At 39.2% G+C, this 21,064-nt stretch overlaps 2 protein-coding genes across 6 annotated transcripts in view; one reads left to right on the top strand and one right to left on the bottom strand.

Moving 5' to 3' along the window:
• Positions 1–11,051, top strand: dnajc18 (DnaJ (Hsp40) homolog, subfamily C, member 18). Its single transcript, XM_061898491.1, has 8 exons — positions 1–521; positions 2,340–2,508; positions 3,065–3,210; positions 5,385–5,591; positions 5,667–5,779; positions 8,073–8,182; positions 8,244–8,416; positions 9,777–11,051. The coding sequence occupies exons 1-8, from the start codon at positions 395–397 to the stop codon at positions 9,902–9,904; spliced, it is 1,173 nt and encodes a 390-aa protein (XP_061754475.1). The 5' UTR covers positions 1–394; the 3' UTR covers positions 9,905–11,051.
• A 903-nt stretch (positions 11,052–11,954) lies between these two features.
• The window catches only part of LOC133551598 (bromodomain-containing protein 8-like), a 28,781-nt gene continuing 19,671 nt past the window's right edge, over positions 11,955–21,064 (bottom strand). For 2 of the 5 annotated variants that reach the window (XM_061898486.1, XM_061898487.1), the window contains exons 10-21: positions 19,742–19,915; positions 19,153–19,243; positions 18,898–19,032; positions 18,644–18,804; positions 16,137–16,575; positions 15,857–15,900; positions 15,517–15,788; positions 15,352–15,444; positions 14,162–14,230; positions 13,681–13,963; positions 13,438–13,482; positions 11,955–12,667 (exon numbers count right to left, since the gene is read on the bottom strand). In XM_061898486.1, coding sequence (XP_061754470.1) covers positions 12,608–12,667; positions 13,438–13,482; positions 13,681–13,963; positions 14,162–14,230; positions 15,352–15,444; positions 15,517–15,788; positions 15,857–15,900; positions 16,137–16,575; positions 18,644–18,804; positions 18,898–19,032; positions 19,153–19,243; positions 19,742–19,915 — 1,866 coding nt within the window. In that variant the 3' untranslated portion in view covers positions 11,955–12,607. The remainder of the gene's footprint in view (positions 12,668–13,437; positions 13,483–13,680; positions 13,964–14,161; positions 14,231–15,351; positions 15,445–15,516; positions 15,789–15,856; positions 15,901–16,136; positions 16,576–18,643; positions 18,805–18,897; positions 19,033–19,152; positions 19,244–19,741; positions 19,916–21,064) is intronic. The other 3 variants (XM_061898488.1, XM_061898489.1, XM_061898490.1) reach the window with 3 other exon arrangements.

The following is a 21,064-nucleotide window of genomic DNA, read 5'->3' as shown; positions in this document are numbered from 1 at the left end:
GTTCTGTTTTTTATTGTGATCTATTTTTTTTTAAACAACGCTCTTCCAGCGTTTATTTTTATGTTAGTAGAGGAAGTGACGTCACTGAGAGCGTACCCCTACACCCCCTGTCAGTTTGAGCTAGCTGACAGGTGAATGGTTCGGCGCTTTAAATATCATCAAAAGTGCGCATATGTATTTGGTTCCTAGCTTTGCTCCAACAAAGAAACATGTAATTTGATTCTTGACAACCGCCGCTACGTCAAGTCAGTTGCTAGCTTGAAGCTAGCCAGCTTGCTAACGTTACGCAGCCGTCAGTTAGCGAAGTTGCGCGGCTAAAGCCGTCATAGTGACGGTCTTAGTTAAAAAGCAGCCCCTCTCTGCCGGGATACGTTAGATAAGAATATTTTGTAGAATGGACAAAGACGAGGCGGACCGGCTGATAGAGAAGGCGAAGTTGTTGTTACGGTCAGGGCGGAAGGACCGAGCGCTGCAGCTGCTGTACGAAGCCCAGAATATCTACCCCAGCACCCGGGCCAGAGGTAACCTAAGCCGCCGCACGTTTTGCCAAGCTAAGGTTAATGTTAGTCTATTATATTTATCGCAGTCTTCGTTTAAAAGGTCAACGGTGTAAATATTTAGCCAACACTTAATTTGAAGAACAATTTAAATATAAATGTAAGTCTTCCTTATTGCTGTGGAGGACCCCTCTATTGTATTGTGTATGAATCAAACAGTATGTTCATATATGCTGGTGTAGTAGCTTAAAGGCCTACTGAAACCCACTACTACCGACCACGCAGTCTGAGGGTTTATATATCAATGATGAAATATTAACATTACAACACATGCCAATACGGCCCTTTTAGTTTACTAAATTGCAATTTTAAATTTTGCGCTCAGTGTCCTGTTGAAAACGATGGTATAATGACGTGTGTGATGACGGTGCGCGTGACGTCACGGGTTGTAGCGGACATTTTTTTCCAGCCCGATCCCAGCTATAAATTGTCTGCTTTAATCGCATAACAACACAGTATTCTGGACATCTATGTTGCTGAGTCTTTTGTGGTGTATTGCAGCTGCCTTTAGCAATACAAACACAGCCGGTGTTTCCTTGAATACATTCCCGAAGGTGAAGCTTTAATATAGCGGTCAAACGAACATGGTTCCCGACAGGTTTCGGTGAGAAAATTGTGGTAACAAGTCGGCTCTTACCATAGACATGAGCGGAGCTTGCGTCCTCCTGCAGCTGCCGACTCTTGCCTCTTCCCACCGTAGACACTGGCGGTCACCACACTCGTGACCACACCCCTCCGACTTTCAGGTACCATATAATCTCACTAAAACACTAGTAACACAATAAGCAGATAAGGGATTTTCCAGAATTATCCTAGTAAATGTGTCTAATAACATCTGAATCGCTCCCACTGCCCTCGCCTTTTTTTTTCTATTCCTTCACTCACTATCCTCATCCACGAATCTTTCATCCTTGCTCAAATTAATGGGGAAATCGTCGCTTTCTCTGTCCGAATCTCTCTCGCTGCTGGTGGCCATGATTGTAAACAATGTGAGGATGTGAGGAGCTCCACAACCCGTGACGTCACGCGCACATCGTCTGCTACTTCCGGTACAGGCGAGGCTTTTTTATTAGCGACCAAAAGTTGCAAACTTTGTCGATGTTCTCTACTAAATCCTTTCAGCAAAAATATGGCAATATCGCGAAATGATCAAGTATGACACATAGAATGGACCTGCTATCCCCGTTTAAATAAGAAAATCTCATTTCAGTAGGGGGCTTCACGGTGGCAGAGGGGTTAGTGCGTCTGCCTCACAATACGAAGGTCCTGCAGACCTGGGTTCAAATCCAGGCTCGGGATCTTTCTGTGTGGAGTTTGCATGTTCTCCCCGTGAATGCGTGGGTTCCCTCCGGGTACTCCGGCTTCCTCCCACTTCCAAAAACATGCACCTGGGGATAGGTTTATTGGCAACACTAAATTGGCCCTCGTGTGTGAATGTGAGTGTGAATGTTGTCTGTCTATCTGTGTTGGCCCTGCGATGAGGTGGCGACTTGTCCAGGGTGTACACCGCCTTCCGCCCGATTGTAGCTGAGATAGGCGCCAGCGCCCCCCGCGACCCCAAAAGGGAATAAGCGGTAGAAAATGGATGGATGGCATTTCAGTAGGCCTTTAATAAAGCAAACTAATTATTAGACACACATCTTACTCAGTATAATGGAGTGTCTCTCCAAACTACAAGCGTGATCATTACGAGCTAAATTAGACAGGTGTACCTGATATATAAAATTACCAGTGTATATATCCAGTTTAATGCTATTGAAAGTGTTTCCCTTATCTTTATAGTGCTGATTGATGCCATAGTTAAAAATGGAAGCAACGCGGCTCCGGAAGTGAACCACATGCCCCCACCAAAAGGCTGGAGAGAAGAGGACTGTGGCAATGCTGAAAAAAGTCATGTGAGCGGCGATGACAAGAAAAGCTACACAGAAGATCAGCGGCAGGGTGTTCTAAGGTTCTTCACTTGTCCTTGTTGTAGGCACAACACCAATGTGAGCAATTTGCAAAATGCGCAACCGCATTCTGCAAATTTGTGTACTGCGCAATCTTTTTGCAAATTGCTTCCAGCTATATATTTGAATAATGTGTGGTGCACATTTTGCAAATCAATGGCCGCAAATACATGTTTTTGGTGTCAAAATAATGTATTAAATACTTATGTAAATCTATTCATTTGTAGTTGGGACACTATAACTGAGTATTGCCCTCAAATCAGTCCAACCCTAACCCTAACCCTAACCCTAACCACTATACAGTGTACATCCACGACTAAACTACTACCACAACTTGGTTTACTATTTATAAAATATAATAATGTAGGGTTACTGACTAAACCATCCACAAAATATCGTCTTAAATCTCGTCTTGCGATATGCAAATTGCTTGCGCACAATGGAAATGACGTATAATTTGCAAAGTGCGCGAGATTGGTGAAATGCTTACAACGTCCTCATAAGATTAAATGCCACAGCTAGTGTAGTATTTGAACAACGAAACATTTTCCACCGCAGGATTAAGAATTGCAAGGACTTCTACGAGATACTTGGCGTCCCCAAGAATTCCAGCGATGAGGATCTGAAGAAGGCGTACAGAAAGTTGGCCCTCAAGTTTCACCCTGACAAGAACTTCGCACCAGGAGCCACAGATGCTTTTAAAGGTAGAATACTTAAATCCAACACACTTTTTAAAGGGGCCCCTTTCATGCTAAACCAACTTTTCTTAGCAATTGGTAGCTGCTGTTGTGTGTTTGGAATCTGTACATGTCACAAATATTTCAAATCAAGCCGTGGAGGCATTGCAGAGATATTGTTAAAATAATTTTGTCTTTTATATTTCCAAAAAACGAGCTGTTTGGAATTTGGCCCATTGGTGATGTTTGCCATTGGTGACGTCAGTGGATTTCAGGCGTTGGTCCAACATTGTAGTCAATAAGCTCCTTCTTTTTTACTATCTTATTGTATTATCGTATTTTTTCAACAGAAAATCTTACGATACATGAAACATATGTTTCTTATAGCACTCAAAGAACAATTTTACAACATTTTCATAAAAATTACAGAACATTGGGCTTTTCTTATTGCACTCATATAAAATTGTAAATTGTTCTTTATTACATAAAGTCTGCCATAATCTTGGATTAGGTTGAAAATTAAGAGAACGCTTTATCGAAATTTTAATAAGTGCTTCACGATTTATAGTTGCCACTCTTGGTCTGTGCTTTAAGACAAATAAAATCATTACTAAATACTAAAATCTACACGGCAAAAAGTACACAGCTAAGACATGTAGCAGGTAAAGTACACATTGTTAAAAATATATCACAAATTGTAGAAATGTTTCACTATCATTAGTTTACGATACAATTTTGATTTAGCTAATAATTGGCAACACGCCCCTGTGTGCGCGTCTATGTATTTATATGTGCAGGGCAGGGGACCTGGTTATCTACATTACCTTTAAACTCCTTGTGCATGTCTGGATGATTGTTATTTAAATGTTTATTTAAGTTTGAAGAAAAGATTGTAATACTTTAATGCCACCTTTGTCTAGGTATGTTTTAAAGCAGCACTTGCATCATAATTGTACTACTTTTCTTTTGTATTAATATCGTTAAAGTTAAAGATTTTTGTTCCCACCAGAGACTTCTGTGTGTATGCGCTGAGCTTGTCTTTGTCATTGTTTTAGCTTGTTAATAAAGATGAAGTTCATTCATCAACTCATTACTATGTTTGTTTGATATACAGTACTGTATAGCACTTTATAATGTATTCAAATTGTACAAACTTTTACTAAAAATTTACTTTTGTCAAAGCTGGAACCAATTATTGATATTTACATTGTTTTTTTTCTAGAGAAATTTGCTTCACTATACAAACATTTCCATTTATGAACACCGCTCAAGAACCAATTATGTTCGTAAATCGAGGTTCTCTTGTATTGAGTATCTGACTTACCTGTCGCTTTTGGGTGGTCAAGTTGTGCAACTAGTAGCTGAACAGTGTGCCGAGGACATCATGTCATGTGCTCTGTACAGATATTTTGCTTACTAAATTACCGGGCAAGCTCGCCTACCACCTCTACAACAAAAGTAGTGGTTGAGTAAGCGGTCTTGCTCCAGCTCTATCACGCTTAAATAGTAACAATAATTATGTACAGTAAATAATTTTGAAATATTAGTTTTGGCCAACTTACTGTTGCGTTGGTGTCCGGATAGCCAGCTGTACACTGCGCTTCAAGTTGGACATGTTTTGCAACGCGGAAAAGATGGAAGTGCGCCCATATGTTTTCTGTAGTCTTTCTTCCAGGTTTAGAAGCCATTGTATTGAGGCGTGTGACAATAGTGTTATTTTTCCAGAGAAAACTAAAATACTCAGCCTTACATAGATAGTAGTTCTGATTAGATCCCCTCTGTCATTTATCTCCCATGCTTCTCCTTCATGCAACCGTGATTGGTTAACTTGTCCAACCCGCCTAAAGACAAAATTAAATATAATTGGATATCGTCTCTGTCATTATTTTTGTATCAATTTTATTTGGTCATTGTTTCAGTCAACAGAAATGTTTCATTTGTCATTGTCGTTTTTTGGTCAAGGGAAAATAGGTCGCTGACGATAACTAAGACAAAATATTTTTTGTCAACAAAACTAACATTGGTTGCAACATTGACATGATAACACTTTAGTTGAATGTGTCAGATAAAGTAGTTTTCTGATTGTCACATTACCGCAAAACAGAAACCACAATATAACCATGATTTATTCGACACAATGTGCCCTTAAAGGTTACACTCCGTGTGTGTTCATCAGTAACGCTACACTCCCTCCCCTACAGCAATCGGCAACGCTTACGCAGTGCTAAGCAATCCAGAGAAGAGGCAGCAGTACGATCAGTATGGAGATCAATCGGCAGCTGAGAGCACATCGCAACACACCACCCACCATCGCCACGGACACTACCGAAACTTCCACAGAGACTTCGAGGCTGACATTTCTCCCGAGGAGCTCTTCAACATTTTCTTTGGAGGACGATTCCCCACAGGTGAGTGTCCTCACAGAGCAACAGTGTTACTGTTTTGGTCTACTTTCTCTGCAAGTGCGTCTTCGTCTCCCTCAGGAAACATTCACGTGTACACCAACCAGGGAGCCTCCTACTCTCAGTTCTACCAGCCTCGTCGACGACGCGCTTATGAGAGACGCGAGGAGGTGGTAGAGGACAACCCGAGTCAAGTCAGTGACTCATGCACCTCTCTTTTCATACCACACATTTGTCGTCTACTTGCAGAGAAGATACACTCGCCAGTCTTTTTATTAAAGCGCACTTGCACAATGTGATGCAACACTTTGCAGCACTGAAGAACTGAACTGCATAATCGACGTGTTGCTGTTGTCTATATCCACACAATAGTCTGCAGTCAAGTGTGTAGCTACTCCTTATCAAGTGGCACGTTAGTACCATCCTATCTCAAATAATGGCCTCTGCTAAAATACACCATCTCTGAAATAATCACTTGGTATCGACTTAAAATAAATACAGGCGACATACAACCATATACCACAAAATTAACATGTACATCCTGACCTATTCTGATTCATCTTTAGAAATACAATTTTTTTAAATGATCACATTATCCTGTGATGATATTAAAAGATCCCTAAAAATAATACAATAAAATTATATTATATTTATGTTTATTAGATAACATTATAACTTATTATATAATATAACCTACTCAGTGACCTAGTGGTTAGAGCAGGGGTGTCAAACTCAGTTTAGATCAGGGGCCACACGGAGAAAAATCCACTCCCAAGAGGGCCGGACTGGTAAAATCATGGCACGATAACTTAAAAATAAAGACAACTTCATATTGTTTTCTTTGTTTAAAAATAGAACAAGCACATCCTGAAAATGTACAAATCATAATGTTGTTGTTTTGTTTTTTTCATTAATGTGTTGCGGTTTATAGTATTCTATTTTTATTTGTTGTTATTTATACTTTCTGAATAAGGTATTTGATAATGTTCATCAGTCAACACATTTGTGTTAATTTTCAATCTCATCATAATTAAAAAAATATATCAAAATCAAATTACAAGATGTTATTTATGTACTTTGCTCATTTTCCTCGACTGATGTGCTAACATGTGGTTTATTTTTTTTTACATATGGAGCATTATCTGCAAAGATACAAATAATTGCTATTGCGACATCTAGTGGACACATTTAGAACAGCGGTTTCTTTCATTCAAAAATTTCAACTAATTTTTATACCGAGCAAACTCATCCTGCGGGCCGGATAAAACCGGTTCGCGGGCCTGATCTGGCCCGCGAACCGTATGTTTGACACCCCTGGGTTAGAGTGTCCGCTCTGAGGTCGGTAGGTTGTGAGTTCAAACCCCGGCCGAGTCATACCAAAGACTATAAAACTGGGACCCATTACCTTCCTGCTTGGCACTCAGCATCAAGGGTTGGAATTGGGGTTTAAAACACCAAAAATGATTCCCGGGCGCGACACCGCTGCTGCCCACTGCTCGCCTCACCTCCCAGGGAGTGAACAAGGGGATGGGTCAAATGCAGAAAACACATTTCACCATACCTAGTTTGTGTGTGACAATCATTGCTACTTTAACTTTAAGAAAAGTCACAATTTTGAAAAATGTTTTTTAAGACAAAATGTATATTTTCTTCGACATGTTTTAGGTATCAAAGAAATACCAACTGGTAAATTGTGATTACAAAAAAAAAAAAACGCTGCCCAGTATATCCGCTATTTCTGTAGGTTACGTTCCAAAACTATCGGCAAATAGCAAGTTAACCCAAACAATTGAGACGCCCCAGATAATGTCTCTTTTTGATGCTAATTAAGCCTGCGTCACTGTATGGGCTCACTCCTGCCTCTCCAAACACGTCCACTAGATTGATGTTGCTTTCTCTGATTTCAGATGAACATTTAAAATAAAACATGTCTCTTGCAATTATTTAATTAGATGAAAGAAAAATAAACACATTTGCTGCGTCGTGAATGCGGAACTGCAAAAATGCGGGAATCAACTGTATTTATTTGATCCACAGTTCTATGACTCTGCTTCATCTGCACCGTTATCTCAAAACTAGCATCATAACTCCTCTGTTAAAGACTTATGTCGCACAACCTTTGACACACTTTTTTCTAAGCGTGTTTTTGTGTCCCGATTGCATTTTTCCAGGCCACTGGTTTGTGAGTGACAGAAAGAGAAGCTGTGACAGACTTAATGGAAAGTGGTGTGGCACCTTGTTTTGTTTGTGTGTACAAATGAACAAACATTATCTTCTATTAAGGTCAATATGGTGATATATATCCCAAAGTGTCTTAGATATTCCTTAGGTGCCTCGTACACTCTGCAGCTGAGTAAAAAAACAAGCTCTGGGCGCTATTTAGGGAAGTAGTATTTAACATGGTTGCAGCTATTTTGCTTGAAAACGCTGAGAGATGTGCACTGCAGTAACTATGTTGTACTGTGTGTGGATGTGATCTGCACACAGAACTCCTTTACAGCTCTGCTGCAGCTCCTCCCTGTCCTGGTGCTGATTCTCATCTCAGTGTTCACTCAGATGATGGCCACCAACCCGCCTTACAGCCTCTTCTACAAGCCGTGAGTTTGTGAGCAATCCTCTGCGTCAGCATCGATTTACCTGCAAGCTGTGTGTTTGCAGGTCCATGGGGCTGGTGGTCTCCCGGGAAACTCAGCACATGGGCGTCCCGTACTACGTGGATAAAAGTTTTGAAAAAGAGTACCGTGGCGACGCACTAGATGAGCTGGAGAAAACGATAGAGAGCGACTATATTGAACACTTGCAGAGTAGCTGCTGGAAGGAGAAACAACAGAGTAAGCAAAACATAAACATTGTTTAATGCTTTTTCTTCAAATAATAGCTTTATTACTATTCCTCAGACAGTAGGTTCTGGATTTTAGTCTCTGATCATACCTCTCTGTGTACGGATCACATGTCCTGTCTTTACCTACTGGTATTTATGTTAATTGGGGACTCTAAATCAGGGGTGTTCAAAGTTTTTCCACTGAGGGTCATACACAGAAAACTCAAAGCATGCAAGAGCCATTTTGATATCTGTTTTCAGAACCAATACAATAGGTATATATATTTTCAAGAAAATAACTGCCTGCATATCAGCTTTCTTTTATCACCGTCATCATTTTTCATAACATTACACCTGTTCGCGTTTCAAATGTTACATCTTCACATTGTAGATTTTTGGGGATATTTTCAAAAGCATAGTGGTTAGTTTTAAAGGATAGTGGTTTGTACAGATACATTAGTATTATCAGGTTCTCAATTGTATTTCAATTTGGGGGGGTGAAAAATCAATGTCCCAAAGGGGGGAGGGCATGACTAAAAATATCGAACAAGCACTGGATCAAACCAATCCGAGCACGTGGTTCATTATCGTTGCCTCTGATTAGCTAAGCCTCTGGTAGCATTGCCATATTGAATTATAAGTAAGTACATTTATGTGTATAACATTTTTTGTGTATGTATGTGTGTGTTTGCATATGTGTGTGTATATATATATATATATATATATATATATATATATATATGTATGTATGTATGTATGTATATATATGTATGTATATGTATATATATATATAGTTTTCGTCACTGCACTGGCGTCCTGTAGCTTAGAGAATAGTTATTAAAACAGCTATGCTTGTGTACAAGTCTTCATGGTATTGTGCCAAAGTACATCTCTCTGACATGTTAGAACCATCTCAAGCTCTGAGAACCTCAGGGATGGTTCTGCTGCTGGTTCCCAGAGTCCGAACGATGCATAATGAGGCTTTCAGTGTTTTGCTCTTAAAATCTGGAATTATCTTCCAGAAGATGTGAGACAGGCCTCAAAGTTGGCAAAGTGTAAATCAAGGTTGAAAATACTTAACTGTAAATATGACAACTGAAAGTATTGTATCTACACTATTTGATTTGAATTTGAAATATGATTAATTTTATAATAATTTAAATTTTGCCTAGTATTTTTTGGGAAATTACTGTGAATTGCCTTGTGTATGAATTGTGCTCTATAAATAAACTTGCCTTAACCTACCCAAAGTAAGCTGGGATAGGTTCCAGCACATCTGTGACCCAAAATAGGTTAAGCGGTTCAACATTTCTGAATAAATATTTGCTTTATGTGTGACCTCTCCCCCCCCATGTTCCTCTCATGCTCAGAGTCGGACCTGGCCAACCTGGGGCAGCTGTACCGAGATGAGCGTCTCAAGCAGAAGGCGGAGTCGATGAGGCTGGACAACTGTGACAAGCTGCATAGACTGGTGGGACGTCTGAGAGGCGGCAAGTGAAGTGGACACTTCTTATAATTCTTTTTGAGGTCATTTCTCTACTCAAGACACCCTGAAAGGAATCCGGTGCAGCAGAGTTGGGAACAATGTGCCTTCTCTCCTACGGGATGGGAGGAAATCAAAGTTGCATGTCAGCTGCTTTGGGGGCCACAGCACTGTCAGTGTTGCACTAAGGCTCTGCCCCTTTCTTGTTTTTTTATATAGAATTGGTCTCTGTAAGAGGTCATGGTATGAAGCTATGTTTTCGTCCACACTCGGGATGTGACGAGAGATCTTGTGTCACAAGATTAAAATGTGGCGATATTTCTTGTTCAGAGAAAAGCTGTGTTGTGGTCAGAACGATTCACTTTTTCTTTTTTTCTTTTTTTAAGAGTATCTGTTTGTCAAGAAGTATTAGAACTTCACATTAAGTGCTTGGATACTGCAAACCGAGAACTAGCAACCAGAGCTAGCTTCGGTATGTCGGAGACTTGTAATCTTATTTATTTTAACTTTTATTTGTGGAAACCGGTTTAACAGTTTAAAGCTCATACGCAGGTCATGCATGCAAAGTTGCAAAGGACTTTAAAATGCACCTGCATTATTTTGTGATTTTTCTTAAAAGTAGGGGTGCTTAAGGAATTCTGGGGCCCCCTACACACCCAGCCTCCCAACTCTACCACTTCAGTATATGCGGCACCCCTGTGTAAAATATTACTAAAATCTTGCCTCCTCCTTGTGAGTCTAATATGTATCATCACACCCCTAGTCCATTAGAGTTCTTGCCAAAAAAAAAGTATTTATCTCAACTTTGATAACGGTTCTTTGAAGAAATCAATAAGCTTCTCTACTGTAAAGCGATGGAGTGCACTTTTATTTATTATGCCTCAGAGAATAGAAAGAACTATGTTCATTACTCTGCTTTGTCACATGCATACGGTCCTTCACAATTGAGAGTTTCCATTGCTTCTTACATAGTAGATGTGTAAAAGCCACATGACTTTCGCTGTCTACTCTGGCTGAAGTGATGAGCAAGGATTGTACTTTTATAAACCACAAAACTTTCAACTGTCCAGTCAAGAGACCACATATTTGTTGCAGCGCACTAAGACAGCCACCTTTGGTTGTTCTCAAGCACTTTTATTTCATAATAAAAGGTTCTATTTTATTGCTTTTGCATGCACTCGAGCTAGTGTTTTTCTAAATCCTTCTTAAATCATGAATAAGACACCACATGGATTTACTCACACAAAATAGGACAGATTTGATTATTTTTCAGTGAGAAAATTAAAAAAAAGTAGAGAGGGTTGTTTGATTTGTGTTTCTTTATCGCTCATTTAAATCAGTTTCTTAGCCACAGGGCCTCCAAAAAATTTGTTTCTCAGCTGTGGTCCGCATGGGTTTCCGTGGAACTGAGCTGTAATACACTTTTCCACCACGTGCAGCAATAATGACTAAGATCTGCAGATCTTAAGTAGTTAAGTTTCTTCACCACAAAAAATATGATTCAATTGGTGATGCGGTAATTTCATTTGCACCTACATTTTATTGAAAGTTTATTTCAGAAACATACATATGTATAAATGTGTGTGTGTGTATATATACATATATAAGTATAAGTATATGTATATATATATATATATATGTATTTATGTATATGTATGTATTTATATATATGTATTTATATATATGTATATATATAAACCCTGCATAATTTTATGTAAATGTTTTTTCCATCAGTCCCTTTGGCAGTATATTTGAAGAGTGTTTGTTTCTTTATTCAGCCTGACATAAGCCTTGATAATACTCTTTAACACATAGTTTCATATAATTTGAAACAGTTTATACTGTTAAACCAAGGATGCTAGGTATCATTATTGAATACAATTAAATTCCAGTGTAAAACGACTAAGTCCGGGTTGATATTTGACTGGACCCCAAGGTAAAAAAAAAAGGTTAAGAACCCCTGGTCTAAAGGAACGAATGCAGTACTGGATAATACTTTTGTCTAAAATAAACATACTTAGTTGTAATAGTTTAACTATAGCACCTAATGACAATCAAAAAAGTATACAAGCAAATAAATTTATTGTTTAAAAGTATGGATTCCAATATTGTCACAGCCACAAAACACACAGTTAACAGAGAAAATATCCACAATACGGTTCGACTAAAACATTGTTAGGTAGGCTCAAAACAACCACAAAATATACATTATTCAAAATTATTTCAAGATTGTTAAAATTAGAAAACAAAAATATTTGTTCTACCATTCTTTGCAACATTTTTATCGTGCAGACTACCAAAAAGTTACGCTAATCACTCTTTGGCGCCTGTTGTCACACACATCATTGTCATTACAGTTAGTGCATTTTCACAGCCCACCACTAATGTGGACCTGCCTGTTTTAATTGATTTTGAGGCTTCGAGAAACATTTTTAAGTTCATTTCTATAACCTGATGTACTGGCCAGTGAGAAGGCTCGGAGTGATGTGCAGCAATCGCAAGCTTTTGACCAACTCATTCGGAATCCCCTTTTGTAATCTGGGATTACGTGTAATCCATTTCTGCAACATAGGAGCTTCCCCACATCAGTCTGCTGCAGCTCAGAATATGAAGAGCACATTGAGGATTACGCCACACATGACGCAAAGGGGGAATCTTTTCAGTTTGTTTCTTGGAAGTATTACCTTACCACTTTTAACACTGTTCAGAGGTTTTTGTTCACTTCTTCATTTTAAGGTCAGCTTCAATGGCACACCGGCGCCCTCTGGTGCCACCATCCTACACAAACGGAGAAAAGACAGCACATTTAGTCTGTTTTAAGTGTTGCTGTCAAACGATTAAAAAGTTTAATCAGATTATTCACGGGTTGCAGAGGATAAATTAATCGGAATAACATTTTATTTGTGTTTAATTTTGCATGAGCAAAGAGACTTACACTTCACATGGTGACTAATCACTTTTGACATGACGTTAACAAAAATGTCTGTTTTTCTGTTACTCTTTACTCACTGGAAGCGCTTTTGTGTGTATAATACTTTGGCAACTGTTTTTGTACTTAATTTCCCATGACAAGGCCAAAGTGCAGTTTATGGTCCTCCATCATTTGATTGATTGAAACTTTTATTAGTAGATTGCACAGCACAGTACATAGTACAATTGACCACTAAATGGTAACACCCGAATATGTTTTTCAACTTGTTTAAACACGTTAATCAATTCATGATAATCAATTGAACCCGTCACTACCAGATCAGCTGCACATGCAAACTGGCCAAAATGCATTGCCAGAGACGTTTCGGGGACTTCACTTCACTCTGCACTCTAGCTGGGTTAATTGCGTTAAAAAGTATAATCTGAATAAAAATTATGATGGATTAATGCGTATTAAATTTGACAGCCCCAAATTTCAGGATGTCTCGAAAAAGCCAATCACATAACTGCTACCATGTAATTGTTAAAACATCACTTTTTACTGAGGTGTCCCAAAGAGTGATTTTATTTTTTATTTTTAATGTGTATTTTTGTGTGTTTTGAAGGTGGGTACTTACGAAGAGTGATAGCAGAAAAGCAGGAGAGGACATGGAGAATGCGTCCTGTAAGAAGCAAAATACATCAGCTCTGGGAGTTGAAGATAATGCAAAGTTTATCCAAGCGTTATCTATGTTGCTATGAGTTTGACATTTTGAAGTGTTAACTGCTGATTGAAAACACAAAATTGAAATATTAAGAGTAAGCCTGCAATTTGAAGAACATCACGTTGTAATCTTATGTCAAAAATTCCAGCATACTACCTTGTCAGTGGAGTCCTGCCTTCGTAGACCCTCACGGCCCCTCAGGTTCTTGGCACTTATACCGGACTCTGAGGTCTCCATGATGAGCTGGGTGGCCAGAAACTGCTGGATCTGCTCCAGTACGTCTCGCTGCATCTCTACAGCCATGTGATACACGTCGTGATCCAGGCTGTTATACATGACGGCGTTCTGAAACATCAGCATGATGTCCCGCTGGAACTCAGCCGTGGTTCGCATGGAACCACTCTCGATGTTCTTCTTGATGGTGGCCAGGTCCATGGGCCTGTACAACCACAACACTTCACCAACACTAAGCAGTACTAGACAGGTTAGTGTGCATTGTTTTCTATTTATTAGCACAATTACTGTCGCTGTCAGTTTGAACACAACATAAACAAAATCCAAATAAGGATTTACGGTTCATAACCATAAACCTAAACTGTTCCTCATGAATGTAGTAATAATAGTTGCACTTACTTACCTGTGCACAATGCTATGATATCCTGGTGCAATTTCTTCTGTCACCGGTTGAAGGAAGACATTTGCATATCTACATGTGATAGAAATATAAAATGTGAGGCATGGAAAAATCACTTGACTTAAGTTAGCTGTTAGCCTTAAAAAAATTACTTGATGAAAAAAGTTGAGTCTTAATCTGTTAAATGACTCTGGTCAGTCATTTTAAAAAATATATTTATTATAGGAATGAATGAAACTAGTTTGTATCATTTAGTCCAGGTGTCTGCGCGAACCAACAAATATATATATTTGTATTTTTAACTGCTAGCTGTGCAAGCTTTTTTTTTAATTTTTAAAGTAATGTGCAGGCAATGTTTTAAATAAAATAAATGTTTGTTAGTTTTTTTAATCAACTGAGCAGGCAATGTTTTCTTTTAAAAAACATTTAAAAATCAACTGTGCAGGCGATGTTTCAAGTAAAATACATGTTTTTAAAATCAACTGCAAGTAATGTTTTCAGTAAAAAAAATTTTTTTTTTAGTTTTTTAAATCAACTGTGCAGAAATGTTTTTAATACAAAAAATTAAAATAACCATACAATGTTTTAGGAACATTAGGATGTCATACAAATGTAACGAGAGATTAGTATTTATTGATCAAGCGGTAAAGTGGAATCGCGCCACTGCAGTGCCCTAAAGCAGTGGTCCCCAACCACCGGGCCGCAGAAGAATGTTTTATTAATTTTTATTTATAAAAAAAAAAATACAATAAAATAAATTTTTTTTTATTAAATCAACATAAAAAACACAATATACACTTACAATTAGTGCACCAACCACAAAAACCTCCCTTTTTCATGACAAAAACGTCCCTTTTTCATGACAAAATAAAAATAAAAAAGGATCCCCCCACCCCCGCCGGGCCGCGGGACTAACTATTAAGGGTTGACCGGTCCGCGGATACAAAAAGGTTGGGGACCACTGCCCTAAAGCATCTAATGTAGTAACATTCTTGTCACACAAGTGTAAAAAGAAATTAACCCTTGCCGAACATTAAAATCTACAACCTCCAGCGAAACGAATGATGACCTACTGTTCTTTTATTAACCTCAACAATGGTGCTGATCACAAAATAAAGACATACACGCAGAGTTCAAAGTGAGGTCATGCATGACAGCCTACTCTGATTTTGGTAAGGCTTCAATATTCTGACCTGTGATTGGCTGCTGCCCGCCAAACCAACATGATGGCCTTCTTCCAGATTTTGTGAGCCTGCAGAGCCTCCAGATCCTCACTGCACATGGAGCTACAAACACAGAACAGTTACGGTCATGAAACAGAACCACCATTTTGCAAGTGTGTGTGTGTGCTTGCTCACAACAGTGATGAGGCAGGGCTGCTAGGGATGGAGTCGGCCATGGTGTGGAGCTGCAGCGATGATGAAGCAGTGTGGAGGCTGCATGCGTCCTCACTCTCGCTGGCTGCACGCTCCATCTCCATCTCGCCATCAGCCTCTGACGAAAACTCCTCCACCTCGTCTCCATCATCTTCTTCCTCATCATCTTCTGGCCCGTTGACCTCATTATCCACATTAGTCCCTGAGGATTTTTCTGTGCTGGCGACACATATTTTACTTTCCTCCTCCATCTCCTGCAAAGATAGAGGATGGGTATCAAACATGGCTTCCAGCACAGCAGTACAGTGGATGTGTTATTTACCATCTCATGGCTTTCTGTCACTGGGCAGTCTTTTAACGCTGATTCTGCAAATAAATGTACTCTTTAACATACATACACCTGCACTTTTAAATGAATTCCAATACAAGCGCTTATCAAAAACAATATCCTCAGTTTGTATATGTATTAAGTTAAAAATCTTCATTATTGTTTGTTGAAGGGCACAGCATCATATTAACACTTTGGAAAGTTTATGTTGACTGTCAAAATATAAGAAACAGCCCTCAGTTTGATGCAGTGTAGTTGAACACCCTCAGTGTACCTTCACAGGGGTTATCAGGTCTTTGCTGAGCCCACTTCTCTTCCAAAGAAATGTAGCTTTTGTGGTGCACCGTCTCTCCTGCGTCTCTCCTAGCCTCAGGCTTAGCAGGTGCTCCGCTCTGGCAGCTCGCCAAGTCCCTGGAATTGCATGAGGTCAAGGAGGTGGTCAGAATGCTGCTAAGTCCCGCTGGGGTTGCCGCTTCGCAGTTGTCCTGCCTGCTGCATGCAGAAGCTGAAGTTTGGCTTTCAACATCCAAGTCTTCTGTCTTCCCTGTCAGACTAGAGAGAAATGAGGACAGCGGGACACCCGTGGACCCTGAGCGGTGAGCCTCTTGAGTGTGGAAGGACTCGGCCTGCCAGGCGCCCTGAAGTGTGTGGCTGTTCTCTTCGCACAGGAAGAGAGCAGCCTCTACTGCGGCCGCATCTAAAGCATCTGCAGCCTGTAGAAGAAGGTATACTTTTATAACCAGTGTAAAAAATATACTCTGTACTAGAGATGCGATATTGGCATTAGAGCTACAGGTTTTCCGTTTTTTAGTAATTAAGTAATTTGTCGAGTAATTTGATTGATTAATTGAGTAATTGAATAACACACTTTCTATCCTCAATGAAACTTTTAGGAAGAATAGTTTAAGAAATCAAGGGTTTATGTAATTACCTTTATCTTGTCTTATTATTAAAGCACATTAATTTTACTTTTCCAAGCGGCACCATCACTATATGACATCAAAACAAGTTTAAATATGTTTTTTTAAGATGAACATGAACCAGGTAATAGATTATAAATAACCAAACTAAAGAAAGATACTGTGATGAAATACATTATGATAAAGTGATTGACTATATATTCAACAATTTACATTTACACATTAATAAAAGGTAATAATTGGAGGAGGGGTGGGCAGCATGGTCGAACAGGGGTTAGTGCATGTGCCTCACAATACGAAGGTCCACAGTAGTCCTGGGTTCAATCCCGGGCTCGGGATCTTTCTGTGTGGAGTTCGCATGTTCTCCCTGTGACTGTGTGGGTTCCCTCCGGGTACTCCGGCTTCCTCCCACCGCCAAAAACATACACCTGGGGATAGGTTGTTTGGCAACACTAAATTGGCCCGAGTGTGTGAAAGTGAGTGTGTATGTTGTCTGTCTATCTGTGTCGGCTCTTTGATGAGGTGGAAACTTGTCCAGGGTGTACCCCACCTTCCGCCCGAATGCAGCTGAGATATGCTCCAGCACCCCGTGGACTCCAAAAGGGAGAAGCGGTAGAAAATGAATGGATGGCATAAAGAGGGGTGTTTTGATTTTTGGACAAACAACTTTTAACATTCAAACTGTAGGCGCTAACATGTCCTGACATGTTTGAATAAAACATTTGTTATACAAGTGAAACATATAAGATGGCTTTACCTTCCAACATAGACTTCTACCTGATTGCTGCTTGTTTGCTGCTCTTAAATTTGCTGAATGATTTCTGGTAATGTATAATTGATGTAGTGCTATTGTGGAATGCCAGCTGTTTGACAATGCAAATGATTGCAAAACCTTTCATGTTCTCGGAGCTCTTTGATATTTTTCCACTTAGCCTTTTTAGCCATCTTTTTTTAATCGCACCCTACTCCTCCTGCCCTTCTTACCACACACATACAGGCCACATCACCAGCAGCCCAAACTAGATCACCAATAGGCCCACTGCTCTCGTGTGCATTAGAGCAATACAGTGTCTGCTTATTTTACTCATTAAAGAAATTATCAAAACAACAAAATACAAATCGATGCTTTTTTCTAATCAAATTAATCGGTTTAATCAATGAATTGTTGCAGCCCTAATTGGAATAAATATCCAATATATCGGTATAATCAGGTTTTATATGTCGCCTAGATTTTGGCACGCGGCTGATGACCTCACAGAGCAACAAGCTTGGTAGCTAGTATGTCCGCGATCTGGATGTATATTTGAGTTTCGTCTGCGAATTGTAAATATGCAATGTCTAAATCGCTTGTTGTGCAAGGGGGAGTGAGTCCTCTTCAATACCGAAGTTCTAATCTAATATCAAGGGAAGGATCAGTTTGGTATTTCTGCAGCAAAATAATGATGACAAATGGCCGGCAGTCTGGTGGTTTTAGTCCCGTGATTCATATTTTGCATTGTTTTTTTTGGTTTTTTTACAGATACCACAAACAAATTATTTTCTCCCCTTTTTTTAAAGTGGGTTCTTTTTTGTGAATTTTTTCAGAAGACTAACTTGTCTTACTTGTTGAGAGATTATTTTTAATGACTATTTTGTTGAGACAAAATGTTGAAAATAAATATGGCTCCTTATTTTTACCCCAAAATATTTGTCTTATTTTGCACAAACTGGGATAGCATGATGTGTTCATTCAATACTCTAGATGTGCCCTGACTTGCTGTATGTATCAGAAATTAAGGACTGGACAGTATCGGTATATTGGTATAAAAAAGGCCAATAACGAGCACCTCCAGTGTATGCACGGCTTTTCATTTTTTAGTACCTTGTCCTCAATGATGGCGATGATGTCCCCCACTGTCTTCAGGTCTAGTTCATCTCCCATGTAGGAAACTGTCACATCCTCCTCGCTCAGCTCTGATATTTTAACACCTGGAGTCGGATGCTGGCGCACAAGGGACACAGAGGGCACCATCGCATCCACATCTGCACGTGATTGACACTATCAATATTCTATCATTGAAAAACACCTGTTTTGGAGGAACAGACTGTCTGAAGTGTAAAAGTAAAGGGTGAGACCTGAACATGCTGAGACAACAGTCTTCACAGGGGCCGTAGTGGTGCCACAGGTAGAATCAGTGCTGACCATGAAGCCTAACTGGGCTGAGAATTGGTTGGGACTCTTCTCCAGGAGACGAGACAACATGGGAGCACCTGGCATGAATGTAACAACATCTTCATTAAAATAATGAAAGGGAACTTGTGTTGGATTATATACACAGTCATAATCAGTATGAATGCAGTTTTTTAAGTATCCAGTGAGTGTATTTGTACCTGATGCAGGAGAAAAGGGTTGACAGGGCAGAGCCAACGGCAAGTCATGTGCTGCTGTCATATTACCAGTAGACATGTCACGCTCTCCAGTCTGTCAACACAGTTATCTTTAAAAATGTTGACATAAATATGCAGCAGTAGCTTGGTTTTTGTCAATCATTCTTTCCAAAAAGTCAGACGAAGACTGAACCGTACAAAAACCAGAGCAATTTTTGAAATTAAAATCATGTAAAACAAACTAATCTGCTCTAGACATCTAAATATATTAACACAATATACATTTCATGAAGAATAAAATGTTTTGACATGAAGAAAAAATGCAATCCATACATGATGAATGAAATGGATAAATTAACATTTTACATCACTTTTATCTTTATTGATTACTCTTGATGGCGATGAGTGGAAGAGTAATGAGAGTCACGTGGATTTTGAATTCAATAATGTTTTTCATTTTCTTTATCAAAGTGTGGCCGCATGATTCCACAGAATAATACGCAGGCCAACGGACTAGTTTGAAGAAAATGGAATTGTACGAAAACAAAGGTACCAGTGTAATGTATTTGAACATTTTCCTCCCTCAGCTTACCAGTCTGGATGTTGTTGCCAAGATGTTGCCTTTCTTCAGTAGTTCAGAGAGCAGTGGTGAAGGAGGCGGAGTGCCTCGCTGGGCCAAGAGCTTCCTTTGAGTGGTGTCATCCATAAAGGAGGGGTTCTCGTTGCAGGAGTCTGCAAATGACAACAACCTGGAGGATCCTGAAGCCTAAAGACAAAAAGGACAGAAAAAAAACAAGTGTCTGGTAGGACAAAGGGATGCGCACCAAAAAAGTACAGAGCAAATTCTGTGTTTACTACTGGGTACTGAATTACATAAACTCAAACGGTGCCATATTTTGAAAGTAGATGTTACAATTTTCTATGCCTTTATAGGGACCACTCAAAATTCTGGCACCACTTTTCAAAATGCACTAGCTCGATGCTAATTTACTTTGCAATTTTACACGCAGATTTCATCGCCTTCAAATATGGTAATCAAATCTACAACTACTGTAAGATGCACATTATAATCAAACAGCTGGTGTGTAATAAGTACAATACTTACAGAAAGAACACTTTGTAGGGCTTAACAAAAGACAAAACTGGCACATCTAACTTAAAACCAATAGACTACTTCCTGACAATGGCAACACATCTAGAACAATATGAAATGAATGCATACTTGCAAATTAGACTCAGAAGTGTAAGAAAGCAGTTATGCTTACCAGCTCACTGTTAAATACATTATTGTTTTTATTATTATTAAACAAGTAAACATTATTTTTTTCATTATTATTAAACAAGTAAACATTCATTACCACATGATCAAAAACACAATTACAAAAAGTTGGCACCTTTGAGTGCCGGTATCTTATACCACATACTGGGAATCGGTACCAGATTGGTTAAAATTTGAAAGGTACCCATTCATAGGTAGGATTAAGTCATACAAAACCTGAGATTCTTTAAATTAATTGTCATCGATCGCAATTTGCCTGTAGAAATTTCGGAACATTACGAGTAAATCTCAAAAATAATAAGAACAATAAACACAGACTTGCCAATAGGCTTTGACCTTTGAATATGCTTGTAAGCATCGCAGATCTACAGTTTAGCATGTTGTTGCATTTCGCTGGTTTCAGTATCGAGTTCAGCCTTGCCCTGCAAATGTGTTACATGATGTGCATCTTTCCAAAAAAATCCTTGCGCTAAGGTGTAGAGTTGTAATGCATCTATCAGTTCCAGCTGCATTAACACTCTCTATCCTTTGCTTGAGACAGGAAAATAAAAAGCTCAACTCAACTCTGACAAAGAGCTATAAAAGCAAACATGTTCAAAGTGTGGCTTGTTTTTTGACTGGCCTGCAGAACATAGT

This window comes from Nerophis ophidion, linkage group LG04 (assembly GCF_033978795.1).
Source record: "Nerophis ophidion isolate RoL-2023_Sa linkage group LG04, RoL_Noph_v1.0, whole genome shotgun sequence".
Classification (NCBI taxonomy): Eukaryota; Metazoa; Chordata; class Actinopteri; order Syngnathiformes; family Syngnathidae; genus Nerophis; species Nerophis ophidion.
The sequence above is the reverse complement of the archived record's forward strand: the minus strand, read 5'-3'. Positions and strand labels throughout refer to the sequence as shown.